Here is a 27541-nt window from a genome sequence, read left to right on the forward strand (position 1 = left end):
AAATGTAAGGTGGGCCGCTACACAGGAAGGGAGCGCGCAGGATGGCATCAACACCGCAAACCAGTTACAGATTCTACTCCTAGACAGACTATGGCCATGCGTTACTCACAGGCACGTTAATAGCGCGTCGATATTATTGACATCTACATAACGGGTTTATTTACAAAAGAAATTCTGATGCAGTTTCTAAAGTTGGGTTTTCACCATGAAGCTGCTCGTCCCTGAAACAGCGACTGGACCCTAAACAAGTCCGTAAATACCTCCCGTAATTCCCAACTGTTTGAATACCCCTTAAGCTGTATTATTTCGTACCAAGAATGGGGTTTATGCAGCAATGCAGTCAGCAACAAGTACGTGTACACACACACACAACTTTGGTAAACATTTCATATAACTGCCATTTCTAAGGCTCCTGTTGTGCAGAGAATATAGAATAAAATCAGCAGCAGATAAAAGAAAAACCCCACACAGTATTTGTAGCTTTTGAGATTTAATACATCGTAAAGCATTCCATAAACCGGAAAAAGAGGGCAAAGCCGAGAAAGCTGCCCTCCGACACCCTGCAGCCGGGCACAAAATCCACCTTTCTGCCCGGATCTCAGACGTCCATCTCTCGTAAGCCTTCCGGCCAAAGACAAGTTAATTACTTCCAATACTATGTAAGAGGCTTTGCAATTATCAAGGAAAGTTTCACAGATGCCAACATTTAATGGACATCTGAGAAAGAAATGGGGAAAAACCCAACTCGGGCTTTCCTTTCCAGCCTCACCCGCCACGCAGCCTGGATTCCAGGACCCGGGAACATCAACCCTCTAAGCCCGAGTCTCACAAGGTCAGCAAATCACAAATAACCGGTGACCACAAACTGAAACCAAACAGACAACCCGTACGTATTTTAGGATAACCTAATGGTTTGCACCTTCTCCTCTACAGTTGGTGAGTGTTCAGGGCAGCAAGTGGAATGCATTCTTCAGCCAAACTAGCCTTGTATAAATAACAAAACAAAATGTATTCCAAGCATCCGTCCTATCCCACAGCAGGAAAGAGATACAGAAAATCAAAGGCTTTTCCTGACTTGGAATGAATGGGATTTATCATTCTGGGTGATGTGTCCCAAACACTTGGGAAGCAAAGTGTTAAATATGCACAAGCTTGTTTACAGACGGCAGCTTCCTGCTTCGTTGAAGACAGTCAATGCTTTCTGGCCCTCCCCCAGCGAGACCTCTTGTAACTCCGTACGGCAAATCCATCCACCGCACGCCCATCAGATCCAAGCACTGGGTCACACGGCCCCAGCTACCGGGACACGTGCCAAGAATGGCCCTGAACACCAGGCAAGACTGTGCCGCTGCAGGTCACTGCGGAGCCTTAACGTGCCAGGAACCAGACTCCCGACTTCCCCCAGAGAAACGCTGCTGCTGCTCAAGGACACCCAACCCTGCGGTGTAAAGCCTTGGATTGTGTTAAAGTATAGAGCTTTTTACCCTCTACCGACATCAGCTAGAAAACAGAATGGCAAAGTTTACAAACCTCCCATTAGAATACCGGAGCCTGCGCTTCTAGAACCCGATCAGATGCCAAACAACCCTACTGAAAGTCAGCCGAAGGGATAAAATAATATATAGGATGCTCCGAATCGGCCAGATCTTTTCTCAATTGACTTAATAATAATTTCATGGTCTTTATTTTGTTTCTTTGCCGAAGTACTTGTTTCTGGAGTCTTTTTATTTTCTTGCGCATTTTGATGGTGGCGGGACTTACAGCAGGAGCAGGGACAGCGTTCTCTTTATCGTTCGATACAGCAGAGTAAGTGTGGTCGGTGGACGCGAGCGTCGGCTCCGCTGGCTTCGGCTCTCGGACCGGCGCTGGCGGTTCCGGTACGATAATGAAAGGCTCGGCTGCAAGGATTTTCTCGTTTCTCTTTTTCTTGGTTGAAGTCTTTAAAGAAGGCGGAAAGCCGGGGAAGATAGACGGCACGGCGTCCGTCCGGAGATAAGGACTCGATGCCCCCGGGCGAAGCATGTAATCGGCCTCCGTAAAGTGATCGCTACAGAGTCTACTGTAAATCGTAGGACTCCAACTCTGCCGGCGGACCGCAGCAATCCATTTGGAGAGCTTCTCGGGATTTTTAATGGGAAACCTATCAGAGATCCAGAATATAAGTTAAAGATATATAGTCTAAGGAAACGAAATACAAGCCGCAGCGTTTACTCAGCGGAAGATATTCTCTCAGATACGTTTTAGATTATAGCACTTTTACAAGCTACTCTGGCATGTCGTGCCCATCCTAACAGTTTTGTGAAGACGCCTGACAGGAAGAAAACGCGTGGAATTAAATATAAAAAGAACCGCAGTTTGTCCAGGAGCGACAGATTGCGTCACACCGTTCCCTGCAGAGCGATCAGGAGAGTTGTCAGCAGTTGGGACGCTTCTCATTACAACTGAAGGGACATCTTGAAAGCCTTTTTTTGGAGTCTCTCACTCAATGAACAAAAGGGGCCACTAAAAAAAAAAAGTTATCAAACTTAACCGGGCCAACTCCAAAACCGCAGTTATAGTTCATTGCACCCGCGTATAACCAGCAGCGGTTTCTGGTTTTGGCAAATGACCTTTGAGGGCAGTGAAGTTGCTGAATGGGCCAGGTGGTGTTCTAGCCAGCCCATTTATTGAAAGGTCTGTTCGGCTGGCACACCCCACCACGGCTCTTCCCTGCTTGGTTTAAGCAGGGGGGGGGGCAAAGTGTTGTCGTGTTAAGTGTTCTACAGCACCGTGGAGAGATGCACAACACAAGGCAGCAATGCCCTTAGGCAAGCCTCTGGCAGCCCCTCAAATAAATGAGTCGCGGCATGAAAGTCCTGTAGAGGTGGCTGCTGGGATGAAGAATAACACGTAGAACTATGTTTTCCCAAAATGCTGCAGTATTAGTTATCGCATTAAATGTTACAGATGAGTTAAACAAACTGAAAGCACAAGATAGCCACCACACCTGTGATAAAGTGGCATGTGGAGGTCATCTACAGAACATGGTGGCCCCTACTCTGAAGGCACTAGCCCAGGTTAATTCCTTTCCAAATGCAATGGGGCGATTCTGCAGCATTCTCCACATGCATTTACCCCCCGTCCCAGCTAAATGACAATACTTACTTTAAGCAGCCAAACAGAAGCAAGAATAGTCAACCCACTCAGGGAGGCAACTGCAGCTTTTGCATCTGGTTTGCTTAATAATGCGTGATAAGGTACACAGGGTACTTTAAGAAGCACTCTATGGCAGGGGTGTCAGGGGCATTACCCTCTCTGTTAAAGATCAGACCAAGCAACAGCGAGGCCTGATGTTCTTCGTAAGTCTGTTCTACTTTGTAAGCCGTACCCAGAAAGTCCTTATTTCTGCCGAGGGAGATCATAGGGGAAAAAAAAAACAAAACAAAAAAAAAAAACACAAACGCTCGTAACTTTACCTGAAGAAGTGCTTTCCACATCCTTTAGACAAACGATTCTTGCAGCCGTACGCAGCACACACGGTCATGCTTTTCTTCAGGCGAGTCTAAAAGGGCAATTATAGAGGAAATAAGCCACAGTCACTGCGCAGATCATCAACGCAAACCCCAGCCTGGAACAGAAAGCCACAAGGGGACGTTGGCTGACATTTATACGCTAAATGTGTATAATTATAATATATATTTTATACACACATACATCCACCAATATCCGAATAGCAAACTGTAAAGCTTAACTCATGAAACAATGTTTCCCAGCCCTGTCTCTGCACCATCTTCCCCCCAATCCATCGCACTCATACCTTATAACAAGCTGGGTGGGTGGGGGTTACACCTAAAAGGTGACTGCAGTGCAAAGTTTGAGAAGTGGCCTTATCGCTATAGCAACCAGCATTATGGAGCAGACTTTGAAATAGTAACCTTTGACCCCTAGGCTGTTCTTTATAAAGTACCGAGTATTCTGTATATGAAGCGACCCTAAAGTTAAGTGTCCACAGCAGCCAACAGGAAATGTGAAATAATCACTATGGAAACAAGCAGGGAGACACCGCTGAAACACCTCACGCTGCCTGTTCTAAAGCAGTTAATTAGCCTGCCAGCTTCACACTACAGAGGGGTGACTATTACAACAAACATCCAGCGACAGCTTCTCGCCTGCAGTAACTCTACTGTAAACATAGATGGCGCTGGACCCGGCCCCGCTGTCTGTCGTCGTTACAGCAGCGCCAGCAAATGGACTCCGCGGCCAGCAACGTCACAGCCTTCACATGACCTTTGAGGAACTATCTTACCGAATACTCGATTAGACCCCATTGACCAGTTCTTCCCACATGGTTATGTTGCGATGCTAAGCGCTAGAGCAACCGTCACCGACTGCACACGGAGAAAAATAAGAGCAAGACTCCGGCACCAAGCAAAAGCGTCACATACAAGCGGCCATTTGCCCGAAGACCGTGATTCATTAATGTCCACGCACTTGTCTACACCAAAATGGCTCCTATAACGGAGACGCTGTTTCAAAGAGGCATTTAGAATAAAACGAAAGCCCACAGTAGGCGAATATTGACACCGCGCGAAAATGCTCACGTACCGTTCACAGAACGATTCCAGATCACCCACGTCTCCTCTCTGTGTAATCATAAAATGGGAAATATCACCTACAAAATGGCGCTGGGCTCCTTGGCAGGCGCACGCGCATATAACAGAAGCGCGCATCAGACTCCGCCCCTTGCGCAGCCTTTCAGCTTGCTCTAAACTCGGCTTAGTTCCGTTTCCAGGAAACAGAAAAACCAATGGGAAAGCGAGGGTGGGTTGTTCGTTCAAGCATTTCGACCAATCACCTCTTTCTGTTTCCCATCCGGAGCGCTGAAACCCAATCATACACAGACAAGGGCTGTCTTCACCTTCTGCTGCCCAATTGACAATGACAGCTTAGATTAACCAATGGGACGACCCGGTAATATTACCTGCAACCAGAAAGGCCTATCAGAATTAAGCACTTAGACGCCAATAGACGCTCTCTAAACAATGGCCAATCCGATGCGGAGAATTCGCTCCATTGCATGACTATACACCAATGGGATTCCGAGAAGGATTGGTTCTGCTCAACAGCTTGTTATTTCGTTTATTGCTTGCAGTTCCGTGCAAGTGGGGAGTTGTAGGAGCCGAGTGTGTGAGTGGAACTTTTAACATATTCTTTACCTTTCTAGTCTGCTTTTTGCTCGTTGGGGGTGAATGGGAATGTCAGGGTGGTAGTGGGGGGTTGGAGGCGGGATTTTGGGCTCGGGGCATCCGGCCGAGCGCTGACTTCTCAGCCCAGAGTTTGAAGGTATGTGACGGGGATATGAATTGAATGTCAGGCGGCGGTGGCCAACCTAGCTTCGTTTAGGGTTTTAAAGAGATCAAGGAGGCCCTGTAGGTGTCCCTGAGCCACCCTTAGCCTGGGTATAGACTGTCTCTAAAGAGCCTCCTTGGCGTATTTGAACGTTGAGAAGGCTAATGGTAGGGAACGGGGGGGGTCTCGGTGATGAGATGGGGGGGCAGTTGTGAGGTAATGTTGTGGTGAGCGGGTAGAAGGGGTGGTTAGAAAGCTCCGGTGCCGTGTTAGATCCCTGTATGGGCACAGCTCGCCTGCATATCTGACTGGAGGAAGAGAGGAGTGGGGGCTGGAAATCAACTTCCACAAAAGAGCTAAGTGAGAAGGGGGTGTAGTCTTGGAACCCCTGAATGAGGATGGGGGAGCGGGAGGCAGCCGGACAGGGACGGGGCTTTGCCGAGTCTGCTATGGTGCGGGCGCCCGGAGAGGAGACACAGAGAGGACAGCAATGGCGACGTGACACACCGCCGCCTGGATGGGGCTGTCCAAGCGGGAACCTTGTCTCATCTTCTACCGCAGAGCTGCCCGGAGAAGCCGTCCTTCTGTCATGTCCAGCCGGGCCGATGCCTTTCCTACACGGCCTGCAGACAACGGGGACCCTCGCAGCGTGCCGGAAGTGACCCCCAGATGTCACGGGGAGCCGTTAGGCTGAGGCGCTCCTGGAGGGGCCACAAAAGCTGCTTCTCCCTGGGCTGCTCTGCATTAACCATTTCTCTGTCTAGAGGGGTTTGTTCTGCAGCCCCCCCAACCCTCCTAGCATGGACCCCCCAGTCCAGAATTGGCTGCAATGAGGAGCTTTTGCTGCTCCATCAGTGTGTTGTGTCTGTGTTGCTGCAGCTCACCGTCTCATGCTGTCCTTTTCTTTCTTTCTTTCTTCTCCATGCAGTTGTGGTAAAAGACAAATCTTCGAGCTGGAATCCCTCAAATAACCTTGGACGATGAAGGTAAGCAGTCCGGCTTTCCCCCTGTTCCTGCGATGGAAGCCACACGGTGCCAGCAGCCGGGGGAATGTCTGCCGTTGGCGCACAGATCCTCCATGTACATTTATTTATATATATATATATTGCACGACGCAGATACTTGGCGGCCACTTTTAACTCTTTCCGTTGAGTTTTTAAGCCTTTTATTTGCCGTTAGAAAAGTACTCCTCTGAGAAGGCTTTGTAGCGACAATTGGCTGTTAGTTTCCGTTGCGGTGGTTGTGTTTGTGAAGAGATGCGCTATATGTGCGTAAATATGTGTGTGCTATATGTGCGCGCGTGTATGTATGTATATATAACTGGTAGAATGTATTTAATAAGCGGTGTACTTTGTTTTAAGTTGTCGGACTGTTGTCATCTCTCTGTTTCTGCATCACTGCGGCCCGGGCCGTTTATTATTAGTTCTCGGGCTTCAATGTTTGTTTGATTTTTGCAGGTGGTGAAGGTAGATTATTTTATTTGCATTTAACACAAACAATTTTACAGCTTTTTACGATACGTATTGTATGCTATGGCAGCACTAGAGTAGATGTAGTAAGATGAGATGTGTATTGGCTGGGTGTCTTAAGCAGGGTTAAGAAGCAAGTTATGGAGCCGCTACCTAAAACCTAACTTATTGCATATGTGTTTCCGAGGGCCGTTAGATGGATCTGTCTGTAAATAGCGGCATTGTGTCTGTTGCTTACAATCGTTTAGTTCGTCTGTTTTTTATCAGATTGTCAGACGGTTAAGTCCGTAACTCCTGGCCTTTTTGCATCGTTGGTATGATGACAGTAAATGGGTTTAATACGGTGACATCTTTTCTCATATAGCTAGCTGTGCTTTCTTTAAGACTTCTTGCCCTTGGATTTGGGAAATAAACAGCCCCTTTGTTACACTTCTTAGTAAGTGCATGTGTTTGGAACATGACCTGAATGCCTTAATAAGGACATACGTACCGTTTGGGGAAATAGAGGCAAAAATAACCATTTCTGTACGGTAGCGTGCGTGTGACCGGCTTCATATCTCCTATTTCTGTGTTCACAAAAGCTCACTGCCGCATCGTCGTATTCATATATATATGTGTGTGTGTGTATATATATCTATAAATTGGTCACTTTGTGCTTGTTGGTATCTGGATGTTGTTATTTGTAATCATAAATAAGTTTTCGGCTACTGTTTTGCTTCCGTTGGGTACTTTGTATTCGTTTGTTTTTACCGCTTTCTGATGTTAAATACACAGCAACATTTACATGGCAAAGAATGGCGTGTAACGATTGTGCTGCGCACGTTTTGTTTTCGTCAAAGCCTTTCCTATATTTTTTGTATTGTATTAAAGCGGTAGAAGCATTTTATAAGTAAATGCGGATCTTGTGGAAATTATCATATCCAGCAGTAAGTGTCTGGTTTTTGTGTCCCCCTCACTGTGTTTACTTTTATTGGTTGGCATCGGTGTGATTCCTGTTTTGTGGATATATGTATAGAAAATGTTCTTTTAAGTTTCCTACCCTAAGAATGAATTGCTTCCCCCGGTATGTAGTTATAATCACTGAATATGAGCAAGATGCTGCTTGTGTGGCAGATTCCGCATGTGTTTCAGTAGGATTTCAGGCGCTGTTGGTAATTGCAGATACACATGAACCCGTCCAGCTAACAGGGGTTATTGTATTGTTTGGGAATAACTTGCTACCAGTATTTAGGTAAAAAAGTTCTATGACCCTTCAATACTGGGCGTATAAAGTTTTATACCATACAAAACTCGAATGAAGTGCCTGTCAGTATCAGAAATATCATTAAAGATCGAACTTCCAAAGAGGGTCATCGGTACCAGGATACTGAAAAGTAGTCAACCCTATAAATTGTGGACAGTGTGTCCAGATCACCTCATGGATTATAATATATATATATATATATATATATATACATATACATATACATATACATATACATATACATACATGTGTACGGCTTGGCAACATGCTGGCATCTTTGGGAAAGTACCTTGGTTTCTTCTGAATATGATTAATCTCCCCCTGTTAATAAGCCATTCTTATACTCTTGTCAGAAATGCGTTGAGAATGCTGTCACAGAATGAAGTTTTTCTCCCCGTATAACGCGTCTGTTTGTCTGTTTAGGCAGCAGATGAGCCTGCCTATCTTACAGTGGGAACCGATGTCAGTGCCAAGTACCGTGGTGCCTTTTGTGAGGCGAAGATCAAAACAGTGAAGCGCTTGGTGAAAGTTAAGGTACATTGCAGATGGTTCATAAATATTTTTAATCAAGCCCCCCAGTAACCCCCGGCTCTGCAGAAAACGGAAGTTTATTTAAGATTAAACCACGTTATTTGTCAAAGCTGACCGAAGTAACCCGCCACACTTTCTGTGCTGGCTTCTGTTGGATTTATGTTCATCAAACAGAAACGTGCTTCTTGTCTCCTAAAAGTTCCCGTGGACTTCTGGTTATTACCGCTGTTATAGACATGGTTCTCATTTGTCTTGTTTTAGGTTACCTTGAAGCAGGATAATTCTACACAACTGCTGCAGGATGACCAAGTAAAAGGTCCTTTACGGGTAAGTTATGCGCTGCTTCTCTTTACTGGAATTGACTGAAAACGGGGTGCGCTCGGTCTTTGTAAATATGGTGTGGTTATTTTGAACTTTAATTTCTTTCATATGATATTAATCACAGAATGAAACGCTTGACTTGACATCTTATATCTAAACTTGTAGCACAGTTGTTGGAACGATAGGCAGGATATTTGTTACCAGTCTATATAATATGACGGTATTTTTTGTCATACAGAATATTAAATGGATTTACTTTAAGAAAGATGTTTAAGTTTTATAAAAGCTTTGACCTCTGTTATAAACTACACACAAGTTACGTCGGGTTTTTTTGGAACTTTTACTCCCAAAAGTAAACGTGCTTACAGATTAACTTCCGACATTACAAAGTAGAGGAGGTATGGCGAAGGTGGCAGATGTAAGTACATGGGAGTCGTATATAAGTGAGTGTTAAAGTTGCTCTTCTCTGTATGCGTGGTCATTAGCCTTTATACATATTGTAGTTGCGGTTGAGATTTTTATATTTTTCAGTTATTTCCAGCACAAAGATCTGCAAAACTTTTTTTTTTTTTTTTTTGAGCAAATCTACTTTTTATAATTATTATGCTGTGGCCAAACTATTACATTGGTGCGATGAAAATTGAGTGTCTCCCTCTATAACATCGTGCCCGTACGGCTTTGTGTGGTTTGATAGATGTGTGAACTCTCTATGTATCTGCGTCTCAACATCACATATGTTACTGGACTTCTGTCTCATAGTAATGTTTCCTTTACTGGGTTGTTCGGAATCTTTTATAAAGGGTTAACGTTGCTCATTACATTTTGTGCCCGGCTGAGTCTTCTTGTAGTGACACTTAAGGTCATGTCATCTGGTTGTGTTATTTTTATAGTTCTTACAGTGTAACGTAATTGTGAAGGTTAATAATTTTGGGGAAAGTACACGGGTATTGTATTTTACAAATGTCACCGTGTTCTAGTAACAAAGCTGGGTTATTTAAATCAAACGTGCGCTACGGTCTGACCTTCTCGTAGTATTACAGCTTAAATTACTAAAAGATAGTGAATTCTGTTGCTCCTAGTGGGTTAACCTGTTGCAGTACCTGATGCATACAATGTTAACGTATAATAATGATAATTGTGCAAATATTGATAAAATACAGCGTGTATTGTTCATAAAAACGTTACATCCATTATTCACACCAAGGACTGCGTATTCTGACATTTTATGTGATGTTGCTATCTGTAGGTTGGCGCGACCGTTGAAATGAAAACCCCCGATGGGGCGTTTCAGGAGGCCGTTATAAGTAAACTGACCGATGCCAGCTGGTACACCGTGGGTGAGTAATGGCAAAACCTCACCAAATGATTGAATGATCCACTTCTTTATAGTAGAGTGGGAATAAAGTGTATTCACTTTACTATAATTTTGTTTAAATTTGCCCCATTTTGTGATGTAGACCTAGCATCTCATCAAAATACATTGCTGGAGCAAAAGCTCATGTCTTCTCCTCTAAAGGGACACTCCATGCACCTAGTGCACTTTGGTGCATATAATAGCGTTACTGTACACTTGGATCAGTCTGGTCATATTTAATATCCCTTCTAATAGATTAATGCGGTTAAATCCAGTTTTTTCGGATTGAGTAAACGATATTCCACATCTCGTTGGACAGTTTGTGGTTTTTTTTTCTCTTGAGGTGTAAAGTCTTAACACTTTATTTGAGGAATGAGTATTTATTTGGCTGCATGTTCTTGATATTTGTTTGTTACTAATGTAATCTATGCTTAATACAGTTTTTGATGATGGTGATGAAAGGACTTTAAGGCGTACATCATTGTGCTTAAAGGGCGAAAGGCATTTTGCTGAAAGCGAGGTAACTATATTTATACAGTTTGACTATTTAACATTGGTTATAATTTACTGTAGAGTAAATGATAATCTCTGATTTTCTCCCACATAGACCTTGGATCAACTCCCGCTAACAAACCCAGAGCATTTCGGCACTCCAGTCATTGGGAAAAAATCCAACAGGGGAAGAAGATCCTCCCTCCCGATGTAAGTAATGTGTTTTACAAGTCTTTTTAATTTGTTTTCGTTATATAAAAAAAAATTATGCTGCTCATTAAATATCTGTTTACTTTGCAAATGTTTGAAATGACCTTACCGAATGTTACAGTATGTTAATCTGACACGTTCATGACAATTGACGACAATTACAATAGGCACATTATATAGCCATACCTTTGGATCAGTCTGCCAGAATATAAATGCACAAATATGACTCCGGCAATGGAGAGAGAGGGCATCTATCAGTAAAGCAGAAAGACAAACAATAATAGGACAGACCTTAAGGCAGGAAAAAAAAAAAGGCTCCCGCTTGACCCTTTTCAAGCTAATAACTGTAATAACCATATACATGGTACAAAGCATTGTATGTTTAGATTAAAAAAGATTACAACTATGGATGTTAACCATACTAATGTACGTTTCAGCTAATAATGCAAAACAAAAGCCAGCCATGTGTTGTGTTTAGTACAATATCTTGCCGGTATTCTAGCCCCAGTTTAAAGCATCTTGGGGTAAGTTGAGTAACACACTGTTAAGAACTATCCCTTGATAAAGGTATCAGACATTGACACCTCTATTTACCCCAGGTAGTTGAGAGAAGGATTCTTTAGTACCTTGACCACCTATGTCTTTGTACAGCATTGTTTAAATAAGCTCTGATTTGTAATTCCTTGTTTTATCCCTTTTTTGCTGGTAGTGCACCTGATTTTATGTAGGAATATTAATTTGCTGATGTTTTTTTTATTTTTTAAACCTAAATAAATATTTACACTGAATGTAAACTTCACAGTCAACATTAAAAATGTCGTCCTCATACACGATTGTTTCCGAATAGGTTAAAGTATAAGTTTGCGTGTACCTGTGCTAGTAATGCTTTCGGCTGCACCCTCTTCCTTATTGAGAACAGCAAAACGGCACAGAAGAAAATATTTACCCGCGTGCCGGTGACTATTTAATTACAAAGTAGCCATGGTGATTACTCCCTTGTCTGCAGTAACCTATTATATCGGGTGTAATCATTGGAGCAATTTCTGATAATGTTATAATTGCTTCCCGTTAAATGGCGCTGTTTGTATGTTTTAGGTTTTTTTTTTTTAAGATGCTTCAATCATTATTAGCAGTTTAGCTCTGCCAGTCTATTACTTAGAAGTACGTTGAAATCTAAAAAGGAAGCCGATCGGGGTAGCGGGCAAAACCGGCCTTAAAGGTTACAAAGCCAGCTCTAAAAATCCTCCGAAGAAGCCCCTTGAGGGCGAAACGCGTCAGATCACTGGCATTTTTTTTTGCAAATTGTATATTATAGCAATTGTTTTTTATTTGTTGAATTAGGTATTTTAAATATTGACACAATACGCATCTATTAAATATAATTTTATACTCTGTCAGCTGTTTTTTGTCTTGGAGCTAGCGCATACACCATGATTTCTAGGTTAAAATCCTACCTTTAAGGTTCTGTACGCTACAACGCATGCATTGGTGCGGAGCGATGCCGTTGATGCAGCGATCATAACTTCTTGAATGTTCACACGATCTGTATCATTATTTCTTTCTCTTAGTCTTTTGCCTGCTGTTAATCAGTTGATTGATTTTGTGAGAGTAGAGGAAGGGAGAGAACTTCGGAACTGGTTTAGATATTTGATCTGCATCGTAGATCTTTGCTATTGAGGAGTCAAATATTATCACTGAAACAATTAGACTTATTGGCATATAATCATATTTATAGGGAATCGCCACGTATACATGAAATAGGGAAATGACAGAGCTAACTTAATACATACGAGGTTAAATGCGTTGAAGCATGACCTGCGATTGAGATGACTTCCACCAGCGAGGTGTGACGCGGTGCCGTACAAAGCAAAGACACAGATTTTCATTTTGTTTTCTTTCTTTCACATAGGACTGAAGACGAGAAAGAAGAGGAGAGCAGTGAAGAAGAAGATGAGGATACAAAACGCCTCAATGACGAGTTATTGGGCAAAGTGGTTGGCGTGAAATGTAGTTCGTCAAAAGAATGGTTTCCAGCGCTGGTGAGTGCCAGGCTTCGTAATATTCACAGTCTTTATATATAGGAGGAATGGACAAGATGTTAACTTAGATTAGCTCCGAAGGGCTCTCCTTGTATAGAATTTGTCTATGATAAGCTTATAACATGTGCTTCGTTTCTCTTTTCATACATAATTGTAGCACTTCTGGTACTAAAGAAAGGGTTAATGGCGCCATGGAGGGAGTTTTCTAAAGTAATACTATAAAGCATGATGATATATCCAGCTCTGGGTGTGCAGAAAAGGGTCTGTGCTCCGGGGTCTATCTGTAGAGTGTCTGCTCACCTTGCTGTTTCTATGTATTTGCTTTTATTCTCTCTAAGGCTGTTTCTGAAATCTTTGCCGTGTGTGTGTGTGTTTGCACCTAAACAGAAAGGGAAACCCCAAATTGTTAGTCCCTTTTGTAATCTCTTTGGTGTGCTGTGTGCGAGATCTGCCATCCTACTGCTTCTTCTTAAATTTCTGCCATTTCCTACAATGTTTATCAAAGCTTGAAACTTTCAAAAACGTTCTTCTTGTGCCGATTGCGTAATCCTTGCTGGCGAGTGAAGGGAATTTGACGTTCATGAAATATGCTGGTTTGTTCAATTCACTTTTTCTCTTATTGAGGGAGCCTGATGGCGGCATTCTCCCCGGCTTCCCATCGGAGCCGCCAGATTGAAAGAGAAGAAAAAAACCCTGTGAACCCGACTTGCTTCCATAAGAAGTAGATTTATTGAAAATCTGAGAATATCAATGTGAACGTCATTTTTTTTCACAAAGCAACATAAAAGTCTCAATGAGCTTCTCGTGATCTGGGACACTTTTACACGTTGGCCGTAACTTTCCATTACAAGTTACTCTAGAAATAGAAGCCGGTAGATGTCGATGGTCACCCTGTATTTGCATTGGATTAGTTCGCTAACTAGTTGTTGTGTTTGGTCGCTTGCACTCGTGTCATGGTGGTTTTTACGCGGAGATCTTTGGTATATCTGTTAGAGCTGCCAAGTCTTTTTCTTTTCTCATGAATCATCTGGAAAAAGCCCCGGTTCAGCAAAGCGGAATTTCTTTTTGTGTTTTAGCTGAGAGGTGAGAAAGCTGATGCCATTGTCACCGGACAAGCCAGTATAACGAAGGGTCACTGATGCCCTTTTCACATGCGGACGCTACGCTTGGGCAGATTTATTGCATAAAAACCATTCTCTTTTCATGAGGCATCTACGCCGGTTTGTGTTTTCATTATGTAGCCCATGGAAAGTCCACATCAATTGATGGATTGTAACTCCTATCACAACGAACTTGGCAATTGTAAATAATTCAACCAACCAGAAAGCAGCAGCACATGGGACTAAAATGATTAGTGAATATCTAGTAAACGGTGACATTTGAAGTAAGATCGTATGTAACAAGGTGCATCTCCGGGCTGCGCTCGTGCTTCTTTTTAACTTGATTCAGCAGTTTGCAGCCATTGCTTTGTTTCCCTCATTTCACAAACACGGCTCGTTCTCTTACGTGGTAACAGCTGTCATTAAACAGGAGCCGGGTATCTGCCGCCATGTGAAGTTGTGTTCCCCGCGCGGCCGCGTTCATCGGATAATAGGGACTGATCAGCCCAAAGTGTATTTCTGGAAAATACAAACAAATCTCCGTCTTCGTTTCGGTTGGGAATCCGCTTCTCTCGGTGTCCTGCAGCTCCACCTAATGTGGGAAATTTAAACTCCTGGAAAGGCGAACAAGAGATTAGAATTAGGGCATTTCTGTAATAACAAACCTGTTCTGTGTAGACTGGCATCGGCTTTGTTTGCACTGCGATGATCGCATGATCGGGGTAAATACTTTTTTAGTGTCTGTATTGAAAGTGCAGCAATAAGGGGGGGGATAAAATGCTGCAATTACGGAAAAATGCATTAGTGTGATGGTTGTATGAGAAATCAGTGCAATGGTCAAAATATAGGTAATGTTGATGTATTTAAGCCTAAGGTTCGGAGCCTTGCTTTCTATATAACAGACATGTTTCCTTATCTCAGGTCGTATCTCCCAGCTGCAGTGATGACACGGCCGTGAAAAAAGACCAGTGTTTGCTTCGATCGTTTGCAGATTCAAAATTGTAAGTTTTTTTGTTTTGTTTTTTTTTAAGTTAGAATAAATTTTTCACAAACCTGAGCGAGGAATTTGTATCATTCACAAGTGTTCTGGTTTCGTCATTTTCTGTGACATAACATTGCTTTAAGCCGATTTGTCATTTTTCTCAGGTCTCTCAGGGCACCGTAAGAGGTTATGTTTCCATATTCAAGATAGACCATATATGACTTAGAAACCATAGAAGCAGCCCTCTTAACTTTGGTTTATTACTCCTCTGCATTGTTATCTCTGGCACATTAAGGTGCTGCTTGTCGTCAATGGGGTTAATACACTACTAGGAGAGTTGTGGTTTTAAAGCTCGCGTTGCTATTCGTTATGAAGTGCCAGTCCTATTGCTTTCTCCAGGGTGAAGGGCTGAGCCGGTCCTGTAGAACGTAAAATTCCATGAGTGAGGAATCTCCCTGATATAGTTAATACATCATGCAGGCCAGCAAAACCTTTCTTGCAGCACAAGCTCATTGGGATCTGACCGTCGTAATGTATAGTGAATGCAGGGAGCTAAAGCAAAAGTATCCTGCCATCTCATTAACCCTTATTAGTTCAAGCAGCATTTCCTCTTTAACCCCTTTGTGACCAATGTCATACAAGGTACATCATGAAAAGTGTTCCTAGAGGACCAATGACGTACCTGGTATGGTAGAAACCCTTCCACATCGCCACTCAGGTTCATGTGTTCAGATATGCCCTTCTGAGCTCTACTTAACCTTAAAAGTGTAGCGTGTGGCCGCTGCGCTTCTGTGATCAGGCAGTTGCCGGCCTTAAATTGCCAGCACTGGCCCTGTCTACTGTTTGTTTGGCTAGCATAAAAACATTAGGTGAATTATTGCTTTTCCTTAAGGAGCCCCCAAATCTTTCACTTCTGATGAGCAGTAGTGAAGGAACCAGTTTTACCCTCCCAGCGGCATTTCGTATTTATATACTGCGTACTGTCACTGGGAACGTTTCTAAACTCCCTAATTACTGAAAATGTTATGTTTACTGCTTTATTTAATGCGTGTCATAGGTACTTTTTCGCCTTAAGTATGTTTTCTGTCACGTGAAATGGTCGAGCTTGTCTATTTTCATTGGTGGTAGGTGTCTTGGTGCAAGAAAATGTGTCCAAAAGGATAAGTTGGGAAGACAATCCTTTTCCAAACTTATTAAAATATAAAACATTGCGTTGTTTTAAGTAGTGTTTAGTTTACTTTTTGTGTGTATTTTTTAGTTAAATTTACTGATGTAAAGTTAATGTTATATCTTTTTAAGCCATTCAATTGCAAGAAAAGACATCACTGAACTTGACGTTGATGCACTGAAGTCAGAATATTTTGGCAAGCCGGGTAAGTGGATAATCATTCCTTTGTTGTGATGAAACGTGTTTGTCTTGCAGAACTCTACAAGTAGAATAGTGTGAACAAATGATTCAACGTTTACATTTTGTCACAAACACGCTGGTATAGCTTTTATTTTTCTCTCCAAAATATTAGGAAACTGTATGTAAGCATCAGATACTGGTTTTATCGTAACTCCTTTGCCCGCTTTCCATGGAGTCTGTCGTCCGTATGGGCAGAGCTTCTGGTAGTACGGGGGCCGCAAGAGTCCTGCGAGGATCTGACGGTGCAAATAAACCTTGTCAGTCCCTGTAGGGATGCATTCGGGGTCCTCTGAGCTTTTGCAGTTCTCCGCAGTCGAACGCTTGTTATTTACAAAGGAGACTCTACTCATCAGCTCAGTTGTAGTAAATCGTTTGGTTGCACAGCTGCTGCCCCCCCCCCCCGATAAACATCTTTGGGAAACCTAAAGGAATAGACATTTGCTTTTGGAAACACCGTCCCTTTAGTTTAAAGTGTTTGAAACACATTCTGGAGCGCCTAGGCTTTACCTGAGTTGCCTTGATGACCTTTTTTGATGGTCCTGATCAGCGCTATACACCAGTTACAGAAACATTGCACTGCGTAAGACGTTTAAATACAATTATACACCCCGAAGCAGCAGGTTATCGGGTTGTTTCATGGATTCATAAAAGAAACGTACGTTATTTACAAAGCATGAGCACAATATGGCTTGTGAAGAAAATGCTTATATAACTTCATGGCTCAGTTTTAAACTATCGCTTTGAATAATGCAGATTAATGCAACAAATTGTCCCCCCATCACCTGGTTGGTTTTCATGTCTTAACCAGCCTTGGTGGCACATGAGGAAATCCGTGCGACCTTAACATTGGTGACTAAAACGATCGATAAAAGCAAATGTGTCTGTCTCTCTCTCTCTCTCTCTCTCTCTCTCTCTCTCTCTCTCTCTCTCTCTCTCTCTCTCTCTCTCTCTCTCTCTCTCTCTCTCTCTCTCTCTCTCTCTCTCTCTCTCTCTCTCTCTCTCTCTCTCTCTCACACTCACTCACTCTCTCTCTCTCTCTCTCTCTCTCACACTCACTCTCTCTCTCTCTCTCACACTCACTCTCACTCACTCTCTCTCTCTCTCACACTCACTCTCTCTCTCTCTCTCACACACTCACTCTCTCTCTCTCTCTCTCTCTCACACACTCACTCTCTCACTCACACACTCACTCTCTCAGTCACTCACTCACTCACTACTTTGTCCGTTTTATATGTATACCATGAAGGCCTCCATGTGCTTCCTCTTGCTTGGTAAATCTGATCTCCTTCATGGTATTGCATTTTAGCCGGTTCTTCCTTATGGATGAAACACAAGATTTCTGTGGTCGTGCCGCAGTAGGAGCGACCTGCATGTTAACAGGTGACGTGTGTGTCAGACCCGGCTGTGCACCTGCTGTTCACTGAACAGGTGGAGGGCTCGTGGAGCGCTGCTCCTTCCATGGGGTACGAGTTTGCTTCACTGATCCCGGAAGAGGAAAAAAAACAAAACAATGGAGATTAATTAAATAAGGAGGATTAGGACCCCTGGGAGTCGGAAAGCTACTGTTCAGTCGTGTGGGAGATCCCAGCACCGGATGTGTCAGCAATGTGAAAAATAAGCTTTTTATTGCTGCATTCATATGGACCAAAACAAGAACGTTTTCTGATATCATGCCAGATAAAGATAGTTCGTGGGTTAGCAGATGAGGCCATTGAGATAAAGTATTGGATTCTATTCTAGGCAAACTACCCTTTAATTTATCTCTCCTATAGTACATTGTCAGTGTCACATTGATGTGGAAGTCTGTATATGCAACCCACTAAGTACATACATACATACATACATACATGAATACATACATACAGCCTGGAGAAAGTGCTGATCGAAGCGAGCCATACCCACGCTACCTGCAAACAATCAGTAAGAGGTCCTTGTTGAGATTAACCTGAAACTCCAGACTCATCATGTTTTATAGCGGCTTATATAAGACATTTGCGAGTATATCGGTTTCTGGGGTTATCGTAACGACCTGTTCTATACGGAAAAATGCAGACTATGTTTAGATTTTCTGGCGAGATGGTGGCAGACTATGCCATATGGAAATGTTAATTCTAAACACATTGGGTAAAATAAAGCACATCTTTACTTGTCGTGTATGTAACGTAATTACTTTGCTGTATTTATGGAAATATGTAAAAACGAAGTATTTTTTGACATGCCATTTTTTTTAATGGATGCTGGTCGTGGGGATGTGCGATGTATGTATTCACCCGTTCATACTTGTTCTGTTTTAGGTGTAACAGAAGCCGTTGCTTTCTTAAAGTCAAGAACTGTCCCAGACGCTTGGAAAATGGACATGAGCGAGATCCTCGAGTCCTCCAGCAGCGATGACGAAGATGGAGAGGCGGATGTCAGCGACGGCGAACAGAATAAAGATGCCGACGAAGAAGCTGAGGTCAGTTATTTTGGATTCTTATCCCTCAGCTTAAAGAGATCCGGCAATCGCCGTACGTACTTAATTCTATGTATTGCTTCTTTGTGAATAAAAGCAACAAAATACCTGATACACGCAAACTTGAGACTGCAGGATTCACCATCATCTGCCACTCGCAGGTTTTCATTGACTTAAAACATAAAGCAGAAACCCTGGGTATTTTAGGTAAATTTAAAGGGACAGTTGTGTTTATTACTCTCTTGACCCGGCTCTGCCTACATGTGAAGTTCCTGACCACCAACATATATTGTTCTGGTTGGTGGTTGTCGCCACCGATGGTTACCGAACCCTGACGCTCAGGAGTGTGGGGAGCACCAGGGCGATAGTGAATAAGCAAATGTCAGGCTTCAGTGAACACTGTAACACGTCGTACCCTGTAACACGTCGTACCCTGTAACACGTCGTACCCTGTAACACGTCGTACCCTGTAACACGTCGTACCCTGTAAGCGAAGCTGCCGTATGGAAGATACCCCTGTGCCCAATTGCAGTTTGATTTGTTTTAAAGATTGATGCGGCTTTTTCAATAAAATCTACAGATTTCTACACCTGATACAAGCCAAGGTTGCAGCTATTGTGTGTCATTGAAGCAAACAAAGTTACACATCCCTGCTTCTCTGAGCTTATATTCTATTTCGGTGCCTTATTGCTTCTTATGTGTGATTGCTCTGTAAAGATATCGTTTTAATTCCCGGGCGTTCTATTGTGGACCTTTTTAGAAACCAAAAACCTTTCTAAAAGGGCAAATAAGGTATTCTAGAATCAAGCGAATTCTGTTTTTGTGGGATAGGTCCGTTTAGAGATGTAACCGCGAGCCGAGTCTTGCCGGATGACACAATGTGACGTGATATTTCATGCCGTTAATGTTGTTCAGGCTTTGCGTGTATTTGACGCACTCTCTATTCTCTCTGACGTGATATAACGTGTGCACATTGATCAGGGCGACCGCAGAAAGAACCGCGGGTGTCCATGTACGCCATTTGTATCTTTACACCGGGGACATCGGATTATTTTCTGCTCTTCTCGTCATGTCTGAGTCAAATGTCTGCAGCGTTGGTGTTGCTTTCCCCTATGAAGTTTAACCAGCTGGGTGCCAGAAAGTGTGCGTCACATCATTCTGTTGCCCTCCTAACTAGGAACTTTTAATAATAAATAAAAGGTTAAACGGGCTACGGCTCGCCTCATCCAGGGGCCGGCACGGCTAAACTTCTGCTGACCTGAAGAAATAGGACTGCCGACCGGTGGAGCCGGGGGGTGTTTGGGTGTGTGAAGCGTTTGTTGAAGTTGGTATCATTTATTGGGCAGGCGTAGAAGACTATGTAAAGTCATGTAAGCTTTCGCCACCTCGGAGGTCTCGCTAATTCCGTCTGTTAGCCCCCAAAAAAGTATCGGCTTTGATGAAATATTCCAGGAGCGGAGGAATGAAGTTTCAATATCTTTTCACTCTGCGTATTCGGAGCTGTGAGGGGTAACAGGTGACTGTATTTTGTTGATAAGTACAAAACTTTCTGGGCTGTGAAACCTTTTAATTGATAATAAATGTAAGAAATGTTTGCGGATGTTCCGCGACGTCTCAACGTGTCTGCGGGACTCGGTCTGATGTCAGCTGACCGCACGATGCGTGTGAATGGCAGCGCTCGTCTCTCTTGTCGTCTCGAACATGTTTCTGCTACCTGCTGGTCTCCGGTTTGTGGTGTGCAGTCAAAGGTCATCAGTCCGTTTCCATTCGGCCCCAAAATTACCACCCGGCTTAACGTGATAGTTTTGTCTGTATGAGCAAAAACTATTAACTGTTTGAATGCTGGAGTGTTGCACTTGCCCTTTTTGGGCTGAGAAAGCGTGATATTCTCTCACAGCAGCCGGATATCATTGAAAGCAGGCTGCGTGTCGGTTGCACGCGTATGTGGTGTCGGTGGCCCACGTTACGCGTCGCTCTCATCCTTATTGTGTGTGACTCTAGCAGAGAAAGCTTTTTCTTACATGGCCACTGATAGGAATTTTTTTTGTCTATGGGAAAACACAACACCCCCCCCCCCCCCTCTACTCGGGGGCTGCCTAGAGTGTTGCTATGGAAACCTGGTGCTGGGTAGGAGCGCGCATGCTCTGCCTGGACAGGAAGGTTGAGCAGAGGCTTGGCGAGCTGCCAGGGGAGGTTCGCCAGATGCTTTGAAGCGGGGCTGTCTCTTTCTTTTCTTCGGGTAATGTCTGATTTCTCCCGTAAGGGAGGGAATGCGTGTAGATTCCCCGCACACGGCAGGCCTGTGTGAACGCCGCACACGCCAGCCTGCTTAGCTGGGACACGCATGATCAATTCCTCTCTGAAAGGGAACGCCGTTGGTAGGTAAGCATTGTGTGATGCTATTTGCGCCGGGCCCGTCGGATGCTGCAGGCAGCATGGCTTCAAGGCTGCTGCTTCGTCTGTGTTTTGTACCGGCTCCTAGGGACCGTGACATGGTCAGCGTGCAGTGCGATCTACGTATCGTTTAGGAGGAGTGATGGCGAGAGGGGCTCTCATTCTCTGGCCATGGATTCTTTTTGTTTGTTTTGAATGTAGAGATCCGGCTCTGAAAGATCGGCCAGGACAGAGCTGGGTGGGAGCCGGCTCGATATGTCTGTCTCCGCTCTGCAAATAATCAGACGGCGAGGAGCCTTTCGTGATTGTGCATTCGCGCAATACAGGGCCGGCTGAGAGAAGCAGAAAGCCCTTTATTTATTATTGTGTAGCCATGAGGCTCCACGGCTGTCAGACGATTTCTCCATTGTTTTCCGGCAGAGAAATCTTTTTGTAGCGCGCAGGCATTCGCGTTCAGCGTTCATGTTCTGTCTGTAATGTGCTACGTTGTAATGTGTCGCTTTTGGGCGACACGGTTCCTGATCGTTTTAACATCCTTTGCGGTTTCGCAGTCCTTCACCGAATTGCTTTGCTGAAGGTGTATGTAATTTACGTGTTCAGCACAGAGTTATACTGGAAAACTGCACTGAACCGAATAGCGTTTTCCAAACATATTTCAGTTTAAATGTCCGTCTGAAAGTTGTTGTTCTGAGCCGTAAGCAGCCGTTCTCCTGCGTCGCTCTTCTTATTCTGCTTGTCATTGTCAATGAACGTCTCCTCTTATTACTAATCGCTGATTTGGTCTCCCTGAGAAATCCCGTGCGAACGTTGTACACGGCCGGCCATCTTACACACGCGGCCAGCCTTCACGTCCACGAGTCATTCCGGTGCGCAAAGGCTAGAAGTTTCAATACTTTCAACAGTGTTTATAAAGCATCAAATCTCCGGGTTTTAGGAGGGATAATTGCCCACATAATACAACTGATCCAGATAAGAATTAAAGTACTAAAAAAATATCAGCTCAGAGTCTTTTGTCGGACTTTATGTTTCAGCTAACGGCTCACTGACTACTTGTAAACACCGAGAGGAAAGAAACCTAATTTACAGTCCGGGATCATCCAATAACCGCTCTCTCTCCCCAAATCATCCCCCCCATAATGGCTTGTATAAAAAAAATAAAAAGAAAAGGTTTCACTACCTGCAGTCTGTTTTTTTTAAATCTTTTATATATACCCCCTATATTTACCACTTCCACTGCGGGTATGTGTTTGCAAACTCTCGCTAACTCGTTATCGCTCCTCACAAGTTACGGACTGCAAAATCCAACTGAGATTCTTTTTATTCCAGCCTGAAGAAGAGGCCGACCCGGAGGAAAGGGACAACTTTCTTCAGCAGCTTTACAAGTTTATGGAAGACAGAGGTACAGTATAGTTTGTTTTAATGTTTAAATACTCTCCTTCATGTGTCAATGCAATCTAAAGGTACAATTTTAAAGTAATTGATGGAAATGTGTAACTGATTAGTGGAGACTAAACGGCTTTATTTCATATATTTAAAGTTCCAGTTTTCCCTTTTTATGCAAAGATTGAGCCCCCCCTTTTTACTCCCCTGCCGATGGTCCCCACTTTCTAGACGCCATTGCAGAGCAGGACTGTCATCACAGAGCGGGCCGCGTCTCTTCCTCTGGTGGCGATTCTATGGACCGCCGGCTTCTGTATGTCGGAGAGCGGCTTTGCATTGAAGGACCGGGAGGAGGCGGCAGCAGCACTTCTGGGAACAATTTTTTTAATGCTCTGTTTCTGTCTGATATTTTGTTTCCAAACCTTCTATAACAAACTTAAACCTGTTCATGTTTTTAAAATAGGTTATTCCGTGGTGTTGATGCAACGCTAAACGTATTTTCATTCTTTAAATGTGTTTTGATGATTTATCTTATTTGTAAGCTTATGAGTATTACACAGATTACCTTCGGCTGTTGACATGCTAAAATTTCGGTAGCCGTTTAGAGCAAAATTGAGGGGATTTCAGGTGACTCTGACCAAGCTGCCAATGGTTGTTTCATGAAGGTATGGATAAGGAGACCTATCATGAACCTGATTCCGGTTTTTCTACTTTTGCAGCGGCTGCCTCCAGGCATCAGACTGTAGGCTGTCCCTACCCACTGACTTGACCAATGGCCCATGCCACAGGGGTGCTCGCCTCCCCAAGGCAGTGACTCGTTCTGTAAGTTTGGTCGGTCTGTGTGGGGGCCCTAAAGTTTTCACCTACCCTCATCATTTTGGGGAGAAAGTCCCTGCGTAGTTCACACTTCCTATCTTCACAACTTTCTTAAGGCTGATCTCCTTTTGTAAGGGAGCCGTGCAGAACGGCTGGCTGCAAATCCTCATTGTGTCATCAACAGAAGCAAGAATACTTCCTACATCACTCTGTAGCCTGAAACGGCATCTTTTTTTGTTACTTTGGTTTTTCCTCCTCGAATAGTCGATTGAATGTGTCATGCGCAGACACGTTTAATATATCCGCTGCTTAGGTTTCAAGTTCACCTCGAAAACATCCTCTTTGTGACCAGCTCCTTATCCATCGAATTAAAATGGCAGTATTCTTTTGGTGATTAAAGGTTGCATGCCAGGGTCTCCGAATTACTGCTTTAACGAACGTGGCCGACTTTTACTTACTATTCAGTTATGCATTTCTGCTGCCCTGAAGATGTCCGATTCTGGTGCAATAACTAAATAATCCATAACCCGTCATTCCTTTCCTTTACACGCGTGTTTTATTGCACATGATCATAGCATTAACATGGCTTTCCCCCGAATATTTCTGCTAGGTACACCAATCAACAAGCCACCGGTGTTGGGTTACAAGGATCTAAACCTGTTCAAACTCTTTAGACTTGTGTATCTTCAGGGAGGTTGTGACAATGTAAGTGAAACTTCAATTATATTTATGTTTACTAATTTTGTTATAAAAACTTTCTATATGTTTTAACTTTTTTTATTTTCATTTCTGAAGATTGAAAGTGGCGCTGTCTGGAAGCAAATTTATATGGACCTTGGTATTCCCATATTGAATTCCGCAGCATCCTACAATGTAAAAACCGCATACAAAAAGTGAGTATTTTTTTCTTATACCTGCCAAGTCTCCCAATCTCCCTCCAGCTCGCTTTTGTCCTCTGCCACGCAATACATCGATCTGCTGCTTCTGTGGTCCCTGAAAGTTAGTTGGGTTCTAGACTTGCTTGCTTTTAAAACTTAAACCCGTATTAAAAAAACTAAATTCTTCTTCTTTTTAACAAAAAGGTACCTTTATGGATTTGAGGAGTATTGTCGTTCTGCGGATATTCAGTTTAGGACTATTCATCACAATGATCCTAAACCAGTAGAAGATAGCGAGCCCGAGGAAAAGCCAATGGAGAGCAGTGAAGGGAAGGAGGCCGCTGTACTTCCATCAGATGTGAGCGTTAAAGAGGAAGATGACTCCGATTCAAGCAGTGACCTTGGAAAGGAGGAAGCAGAAATTAAGTCTAGGGTATGGCAGGAATATACTGAATACATGTTTATTTACTAACACAAAGCCATGATGACACCTTTTCTGCCATCCATATTTATACGTTTTTATGCAGGCAAAATAAGAAATAACAATGTGTTCTTCCAAATCCAGGGGAGACGGAAACTCATGCCCGGTGTCATTCCCGTGACAAAGGATCCCGACGATGCCGATAAACGAAAGGACAGCAACAAGGAAAACAAAGACGACGAAGACCTAGAAGATGCAGAGAAAATTGAGGAGAAGAAGGAAGGTGAAACAACTCCTGGGTGTAGGATGTTGCCGTGCAAACTGAAAGGCGAGCGAAAAGCCAGGAAGCAAGATGAGTCCGAGCAGGAATCGGACGAAGATGATGAAAAGAGATCTGAAATGTGAGTCCGGCTATCACTATATTGTCATTAATTGAAAATAATTTACAGGTAATGGTAAGCTGGTCAGCATGCTAATCAGACATCGTTTTTTTAGCTGGTGATTTCTAGGGTATATAACCACCTTTTACTTTTACCGTGTACAGAAGAGAGGAGATGGAACATAAAGGAGATACAGAAGAAGAAGAGGACTCTGAAGAGAGAGATTGTCTAGCGGGCACCAAAGTAAAGGTGAAATATGGCCGTGGAAAAACCCAGAAAATCTATGAAGCTAATATTAAGAGCACTGAAACAGACGGAGGAGAGGTCTTGTACCTGGTGCATTATTACGGTTGGAATGTAAGGTAAATATGTAACGCGTCTTACTTTGTGTTCGGTTAGATTGGTTGCAGACTGGGTTTGGCTAAAACCTTTGAGGCGTAGCTTTAAGAAAAAAAATCATACATCAATTAAGTGTCACATCCCATTTATAAACCGTTACCGCTGTATTGAACCTCCGGCTAATAGAACTACTAGTGTGCTGTTTCCTTTTGGTGTCTTTCTTTTTCAACCTGGTATTTGAGTTATGTAATGTTTTCAGCCAGCTGTATATTGGCCATTTCTATGTGTTCTAGCTCAGTTATCTTAGCCCAATCTACTGGACAAACACCCCGACTCGTACTGCCTCTGGGTAACAATGCAATGGCTCATTGTTAGTCTGTTTCCTTAGAGACTTTCCCACAGGGTGGGCGATTATCTGATATCTCCAGGACAGCCCCCTGTGTATTACAACAGACTTTTTACATTCATAGACAGTAATAGACTGACATTAGGGAATGCTGGCTGTAAATTTATCACAAAATCGCATATTCTACCGTTGGGATGTTATGACGAGGAGTACGCAGGAAATAAAACCTTGGCTTACTTCTTATTACATGCCTTGAACAAATGCATCTTTTCCATAAATGAATTAATTGTGATGTACCTTTTTTTAGGTACGATGAATGGGTAAAAGCTGACAGAATCATCTGGCCTTCAGACAAAGGTGGGCCGAAGAGAAAGCAAAAGAAAAAAACAAAGGTATTTCAGTTTTTTTATTATTATTGATTTGAATATCTAAAAACTAATTGCAAAGGACGCAGTCTTGATACTTTGGTAAAACCCATTCTTGTTTCTGTCTGCAGAATAAAGACGAGAATGAAAAGGAAGAAAAAAAGGACGAAGAAAAACAGAAATCAAAACGAGGGCGTCCCCCTCTAAAGTCAACTCTTCAGTCTAACATGGCTTGTGCCGGATCAAAAACACCAAGCAGTGAGAGCAAGACCTCCACAAAGTCCTTGCGAAACAGTTTGCCTGATAACTCCTTCCTGTCAAATGGATTAGAAGGTACAGTATGTACGGGCTGACGGACCCTCACTTACTTGTGTGATGAATAGGAACCTCTCTTTGAGCTGATAGAGGACAGTAAGAGGACAGTTGGTTGATGACATGCTGGTTGACTAAGGTTGTTCCAGCAATGTTTTATTAGTTTTTGTGTTTTTAAATCTAAAATAGGAGCAGATCAAAAGTATTGGCTCATGAAAATCTATCTGGATTTCCTAAAGTTAGGAGTGCACCAAAGGCAGACAAATAGCAGTTCAGGACTATATGATTCTGATAGAGGCTCAAACGGTGCGCCCCCCCCATAGTTTTCAAACTGAAATGTTAGGGGGGTGGCTGGGTCATGGAGCCTAAAACCTAAATCTGTTGTGTAAATAGATTAAGAATGAGTTTGAGTATGTCTCTCATACAGTTTGACTTCGATTCTGATGAAAAGACAACCATATCATCTTTTTGCGATTTGGACAGAAACCCTAGAGAAGCCTCTTGGCTTGTGGAGGAAAAAGTGGCCGTTGGCCGACGTCTTAACTTGCTGTTTTGTTTTAGGAAACCTTGTATTTCTAAAGGTTACTTTTTTTTAATAAAGTATATTAGCTTTGGGATATCCATCATATTAAACCTAGGTTAGGAAACTAGTTCTGCCACCTAAGATCCAGCATTAGACCTGTCCGTCTAAGAGGGGACCTGGCTGTAGGAATGATGGGAGAGAAGTTGGCTGGACCAGCAGCTGCACAGCTCTTTGGTTTTGGCCTTTATTGTAGGAGCAGGGTTTCTTTTTAAATAGTTATTTAAGTGTCTAATTTCTGAAATTACTAAGCTGTTTAAAGCAAGTGTTACATTGTCATTTTACTGGTTCTTGTCCTGCACATCATGTGACGTAACTACAGTATGTGACGCTGCCATGTACGTCTTTTTTTTTTTTTTAACATGGCAAGTTGAGACTGAGGTACCAATAACTTATATATG

The 27541-nt window shown here is 43.1% G+C and overlaps 2 protein-coding genes across 5 annotated transcripts in view; one reads left to right on the top strand and one right to left on the bottom strand.

Annotated features, from left to right (window-relative positions):
* Positions 1 to 1065: 1065 nt before the first annotated feature.
* Positions 1066 to 4706, bottom strand: LOC128504683 (THAP domain-containing protein 1-like). 4 transcript variants are annotated; one of them, XM_053474833.1, is made up of 3 exons: positions 4585 to 4706; positions 3456 to 3541; positions 1066 to 2140 (listed from the first exon to the last, which is right to left on the bottom strand). In XM_053474833.1, the coding sequence occupies exons 2-3, from the start codon at positions 3521 to 3523 to the stop codon at positions 1588 to 1590; spliced, it is 621 nt and encodes a 206-aa protein (XP_053330808.1). In that variant the 5' UTR covers positions 3524 to 3541; positions 4585 to 4706; the 3' UTR covers positions 1066 to 1587. The 4 variants fall into 4 exon arrangements, with proteins under 4 accessions (XP_053330808.1, XP_053330807.1, XP_053330809.1 ...); XM_053474832.1 differs by having other exon boundaries at positions 3456 to 3607; positions 4585 to 4671; XM_053474834.1 differs by lacking the exon at positions 4585 to 4706 and adding an exon at positions 4286 to 4479.
* Positions 4707 to 5105: 399 nt separating this feature from the next.
* ARID4A (AT-rich interaction domain 4A) overlaps positions 5106 to 27541 on the top strand; it is a 28339-nt gene continuing 5903 nt past the window's right edge. Inside the window, exons 1-19 of the mRNA XM_053474304.1 lie at positions 5106 to 5166; positions 6257 to 6314; positions 8464 to 8574; positions 8833 to 8898; positions 10139 to 10229; positions 10687 to 10766; positions 10854 to 10948; positions 12858 to 12987; positions 15009 to 15088; positions 16369 to 16442; positions 18772 to 18932; positions 22650 to 22722; positions 24130 to 24224; positions 24315 to 24412; positions 24602 to 24830; positions 24963 to 25219; positions 25363 to 25560; positions 26191 to 26275; positions 26380 to 26581. Of these exons, the coding sequence (XP_053330279.1) occupies positions 6309 to 6314; positions 8464 to 8574; positions 8833 to 8898; positions 10139 to 10229; positions 10687 to 10766; positions 10854 to 10948; positions 12858 to 12987; positions 15009 to 15088; positions 16369 to 16442; positions 18772 to 18932; positions 22650 to 22722; positions 24130 to 24224; positions 24315 to 24412; positions 24602 to 24830; positions 24963 to 25219; positions 25363 to 25560; positions 26191 to 26275; positions 26380 to 26581 (2131 nt within the window). The 5' untranslated portion in view covers positions 5106 to 5166; positions 6257 to 6308. The remainder of the gene's footprint in view (positions 5167 to 6256; positions 6315 to 8463; positions 8575 to 8832; positions 8899 to 10138; positions 10230 to 10686; positions 10767 to 10853; positions 10949 to 12857; positions 12988 to 15008; positions 15089 to 16368; positions 16443 to 18771; positions 18933 to 22649; positions 22723 to 24129; positions 24225 to 24314; positions 24413 to 24601; positions 24831 to 24962; positions 25220 to 25362; positions 25561 to 26190; positions 26276 to 26379; positions 26582 to 27541) is intronic.

The sequence above is a fragment of the Spea bombifrons genome, chromosome 9, assembly GCF_027358695.1.
Source record: "Spea bombifrons isolate aSpeBom1 chromosome 9, aSpeBom1.2.pri, whole genome shotgun sequence".
Lineage (NCBI taxonomy): Eukaryota > Metazoa > Chordata > Amphibia > Anura > Pelobatidae > Spea > Spea bombifrons.

What these genes read in the sequence shown, in the direction of transcription:
- LOC128504683 (XM_053474833.1), bottom strand. Translation starts at nt 3,523, where the DNA reads ATGACCGTGTGTGCTGCGTACGGCTGCAAGAATCGTTTGTCTAAAGGA. An exon ending in TGTGGAAAGCACTTCTTCAG is followed by an intron (nt 2,141 to 3,455) that starts GTAAAGTTACGA and finishes GATCTCTGATAG; the next exon opens with GTTTCCCATTAAAAATCCCG.